General features: G+C 41.9%; 1 protein-coding gene across 2 annotated transcripts; it reads left to right on the top strand.

Annotated features, from left to right (window-relative positions):
* The first annotated feature begins 1,660 nt into the window (after window positions 1-1,660).
* Window positions 1,661-4,148, top strand: LOC147879693 (putative E3 ubiquitin-protein ligase LUL2). 2 transcript variants are annotated; one of them, XR_015540690.1, is made up of 4 exons: window positions 1,661-2,562; window positions 2,777-3,296; window positions 3,461-3,697; window positions 3,787-4,148. XR_015540690.1 is itself a non-coding variant. In XM_087372124.1 (3 exons), the coding sequence occupies exons 1-3, from the start codon at window positions 2,159-2,161 to the stop codon at window positions 3,557-3,559; spliced, it is 1,023 nt and encodes a 340-aa protein (XP_087228250.1). In that variant the 5' UTR covers window positions 1,661-2,158; the 3' UTR covers window positions 3,560-4,148. The 2 variants fall into 2 exon arrangements, 1 of the variants encoding a protein (XP_087228250.1); XM_087372124.1 differs by having other exon boundaries at window positions 3,461-4,148.
* Window positions 4,149-4,528: the final 380 nt, after the last annotated feature.

Below are 4,528 nucleotides of genomic sequence, written 5' to 3'. Positions count from 1 at the left end.
TTCCTGGCAAAAAAATGCGATGGCGAGGTATGTGTTACCAAAGAATCAGGCTTCTATTGAATCCGCAATAAGATGTGGATGGTCTGATTCATCGTTTGTGGATTTCTAGCTACCGGATCACACATTTACAACCCCTCTACGTCGATTTCTAGGAAAGGTGGGATTTTGAAAATGTCATGATGGAAGGATGTAGATATTCCTTTCAAAGTCACAGACTTTATCCTTGGGAAACGCTTAACAATTCATTCGAGAGCATGTCTTCATCAAAAATTGCTATGGAAGGTGTATGTTTGATTGTGGCAAAGTATTGGATTTGGGGAGGGAAGCTGTGAAAAGTCTCGAACAAGAAGTCTTACCGATGACCATTTTTGATAAGTTGCGAGGTTGTATCAACCTTGGTCTTCAGAGAATTCCTTCCTGACCTCCGAGAGACACTTCTAGCATTGCAAGTCTACTATGCGGTGCAATAGAGCTTGCATGATTCTCCAAGTTCAGTCATCGGTATCTCAAACAGGTCAATCAGGTGCTTTCAGCTCTTCGTCCTCGCCGTTATAACACCGACATGGAAGGTAGCCAGTCCAGGTGGATGACCGACCATTCCCTTATTTACAAAACAATTTTTGCTGGCGTACATTAAAATTTAAATTGCTTAGGGGCTTAAGGAGGGAAAAAATGCTATTGTGGAGGTTTTTCCCTTAGATGAGCCTAATTTGGACGTTTTTCCCATGATGCATGACATAATGATCCAAGGGAAAATGAGAGAGGGCTATAAGGAAATGTCACATCAATGGTTCTCAAAGGTAGGAGAAATAGCACCATGAGCTGTTTCCCCTGGTCCCACTCTATCTTCCCCCCTATGTTCGCTCTATTTTCCCTAGTGCATGTGGACGGCATAACAAAAATAGCTATTTCCTCTCTTTATCCCCTCCATGACATAAGGCCATTATTTCCCTATTTTTTCCCTCCATGACATAAGGCCCTTAGGGCAAGCCGAGTGAATGACATTCACCTTGTTATTGGCGTGCCACATTTCGAGTGGTAGCCTTATTGACGGTGGGTGAGCTTGGCAAAGTGAAAATAATTTCTAATCCATTTTTTGTGCCCTTCTCTAATTTCCACGTTCCCTCTTTCTCTTTTTCTATTTGAAGGCAAGGCTCCCTCCCCCCCCTTCTCTCTCTTCTCTCTTCTCCTTGCTCCACATCCAAGTCCTCTCTCTCTCTCTTCGTCCAAGCTGCGCATACGAGGCAGGCCTTATGAATCAGTGTTCACGAAAAACTTTTTTCTCCGCAGGTCATAAAACCTGCAACTGCATAATTTTATAGGTTTTTTCAAAACTTTATAGATTTTTACAGCTTTTCATAACTAAAACTCCTTGATTTTTACAAATTTTAAAAACTGAAAAAACAAAATTTATAGGTAAAAATGAAAATCTTACAGGTCCATTGTATATAGTTTGCAGGTTCTCTGTGAACACTCTTATGAATGCTTTATGAGCATTCATCTTGTGTTTATGTGGGAGGCACAACAACCCAGACAATTCATGGAGAACTCTTTAAAAATTATAGTGTGTTTATGTGAGGGAATCGTTTACACACAAGCCTTAGTTGTAGGACGTTTGGTCAAGGTGTATATAAACACAGCTTCTTCATTTTAATCATCATCATCATCTTCTTCTTCTTCTTTTTTTCGACGCGTCTTTCCGATCCAAAGTCCACCGTCTTGCTCAATTTTTGCTGCTGCCTCCTGTGCACACAGGATCAACGCGCTTGCCTGAAGAAAAAATCTTCCTTTGATTGCTCTTTGAATGCTCGCATCACCAGGGGCAGATTAGCCTGCAGATATAGTTACGAATTCGTTTTTCTGATTGCTGTTTTAGTGCTGCAGCATCCGGGCCAGAAGCAGTAGAGAGGGCATCTGTTGTCGTTGTTGCGATCATCAATCGGAAAGAATTCCATTTGTTTGAACAAAAGAGACCTTCATTTTGTTCTGTCTCCACGCTTGAACGGATCTTGCTCTGTGGAACGAAGAAATCGCTTGATCTTGTTCAGGGAAATTCGAAGGCATAACAGCAATTTGGAAGAAATCCATTTGAAACTCATTCTTGATTTGGTTCTTGGATTTGCCTACAGACAAAGGACCTTGATCTTGTTGCATATCCATGGGTAACACTCCCAGTAGACGTAATGGAAGCGAGTATCCTCCTCCTCGTCTCTTAAATGGTCCTCCAGGTCCCTACACGTCCTTTCCGCCGTATCCAAGTCCTCCTCCATATCGTTCTGAGTACAACGCAGCCGTGGTAGGACGCAGGCTCGAACATCCTGGCAGCTACTCAGACGCCATGCGCTATCGCCATTCCTTGCCGCCTACTTTTAACAATCAGTTGCCGCAATCTGGCAGCACAGCTTTACCCTTACAGCCGGAGCCTGCTGGGGAGCAGCAGCAAACTATTAAGATTCGAAACGACGTGAACATACAGAAGAGCACCATAAGGCTGGACAAAGATGAGGAAAATCCTGGCTTCTATCTGCTGTCTTTTTCTTTCGATGCAGATTCTGCAGGAAGGTAAGCGTCCTTTTTTACTTTCGTGTATAGCTCGACGTTGCTCATAGGCCTGGACAACTGGAAGGACAAATCGGTTTTGTTTATTGATGGACATGTCTTTCTCCTATTCTTCTATTTCTCTTTTCTTTCCGTATGTCTTTCTGCTATTCTGCTATTCCTCTGTTTTTGTTCTTTCTTTTAATATTTTTAAAATTTCTCGTTTTGCTATCTGCAGCTTCAGTATTTTCTTCTTTGCGAAAGAGGGTGCAGCTTGCAGTATAATGCCCTTGAATGAAAGAATTTTCAAGCCCGTAAGAATACCCTTTGAAAAGGGTTCCGGGCAAAAGTTTAGGCAGCCTTCAGGAACGGGGGTATATTTGGATGCTTTTGATTCATCTGATTTGGAAAAGGAAGGACCAGATGAAATATGCCCTCTGGTAATTAGAGCTCAGACATCTGCCGAGGAACCAAACTTAGAATCACATGACAGTGCCGACGAGGTTATTGGTGCACCACTTCGAAAGGGTGTGAACTCCCAGATCACTCAGGCTGTCATCGAGAAGAAAGACAGTGGAGATTGCAGAGTGCGGGTGCTGAGGCAGATTGTTTGTGTCGATGGTGTACGATATGAATTGCAGGAAATTTATGGCATGGAGAGCACTGCGAGTGAGTATGATGAGAATGAGTTTGGGAAGGACTGTGTCATATGCATGTCAGAGCCTCGAGATACGGCTGTCATGCCATGCCGGCACATGGTAAAACCTCTTCATTTACAACTCTTTTCGTTTATTTGGTTACTGTTGGAAGAAACTTCATGATCAATGGCAACTGAGGTTTGTGAACCAAAAAGTACATTCATATCAAATATAATCTGAGGCGGTGAATAAATCTGATGGTTTCAAATGTCCTTTGTTTGCAGTGTATGTGCAATGGTTGTGCTTCTCTTCTCAAATCTCAGATGAATCAATGTCCAATATGTCGACAACATGTAGAGACATTCCTGAAAATCAAAGTTTAGGCTTAAGCACAAGCAATGGAGCTAAGAGTCATGTGAAATGAATGAAGATGGCTGGAATGGTCTGCACAATGTTTGTTCAAGGAAGTCCCTGAGCTGAAAGTTAAACAGTTGGTTTCATGACCTTCCTGCGGTTGTGAGGTATTGCTGTGGAACTGAAGGTTCTCAGCTATTGACGTGTCTGAGATAGTCTAACCTTTTGAAATAAGAATGGCTTTCATTTGGTACAGGTCCTTTCCAAGAGGTCACTGGTTCAGGGAGTTTGATACATTTGTGAGCAATAAAGGTCCGTTGGGCCTTGATGCAGAGATTTGTAAATATTCAGCTTTTTTGCAGACGATCCCAGTTTATCAAATTGCATCTGCTTTTAAATAAAGAGGAATGGTTTATTTGTGACACATACTAAACCAGGTCGTATGCCCTGGGAAACATGCCAGAATTCCTTGCCTTGTCACAGTAACAGAAAAAGAGTTGGAGGCCAAGAAGAGAGTTGCAGGCCTCTAGAGCTTGTAAAACTGTTTGCTCTATTCCAGCCTGCCACCACAACACGTGTCATCCTTGCTGTTATTATAAATTTTCAATTTCATGTGCTCTTGTAGTCAGGGCAATGGCAAGGCTATCATTACATATCGTAGGGCAATATAAATTTTTTTGATTTGTAAGATATATATTATGAAGGTATATTGTACTTTGTGGGGTATTTGAGGATGGGTATATCAGCAGGTACAAGGTTGTACAGGGCTCATGGATGCGCACTTTAAGCATCTCTGATTCTTAAAGGTCTTCCCCTTTCTTGGAGGCATTCACATAAAAATTGGAAATCAGACACAGCTTTAAACATTGAAATGATGTTGCTTAATCCATACATTAGAGCTCAAAAGGGAAACCAGCAAATAATTCAAGAATCTGTTCATTTTCATCCAAACAAAAAGTACAAAGGGAAGAGAGAGAGAGGATTCATGAGAGGTCTGG

The sequence above is a fragment of the Dipteris shenzhenensis genome, chromosome 33, assembly GCF_047967505.1.
Source record: "Dipteris shenzhenensis isolate YYH24624 ecotype China chromosome 33, Dip_SZ_1.0, whole genome shotgun sequence".
Classification (NCBI taxonomy): domain Eukaryota; kingdom Viridiplantae; phylum Streptophyta; class Polypodiopsida; order Gleicheniales; family Dipteridaceae; genus Dipteris; species Dipteris shenzhenensis.
Note: the sequence above shows the minus strand (reverse complement) of the source record. Positions and strands in the feature narration are given on the sequence as shown.

Coding starts and splice junctions, on each gene's coding strand:
- LOC147879693 (XM_087372124.1), top strand. CDS start 2,159: ATGGGTAACACTCCCAGTAGACGTAATGGAAGCGAGTATCCTCCTCCT. Junction 2,563..2,776: donor GATGCAGATTCTGCAGGAAG/GTAAGCGTCCTT, acceptor TGCTATCTGCAG/CTTCAGTATTTTCTTCTTTG. Junction 3,297..3,460: donor TCATGCCATGCCGGCACATG/GTAAAACCTCTT, acceptor CTTTGTTTGCAG/TGTATGTGCAATGGTTGTGC.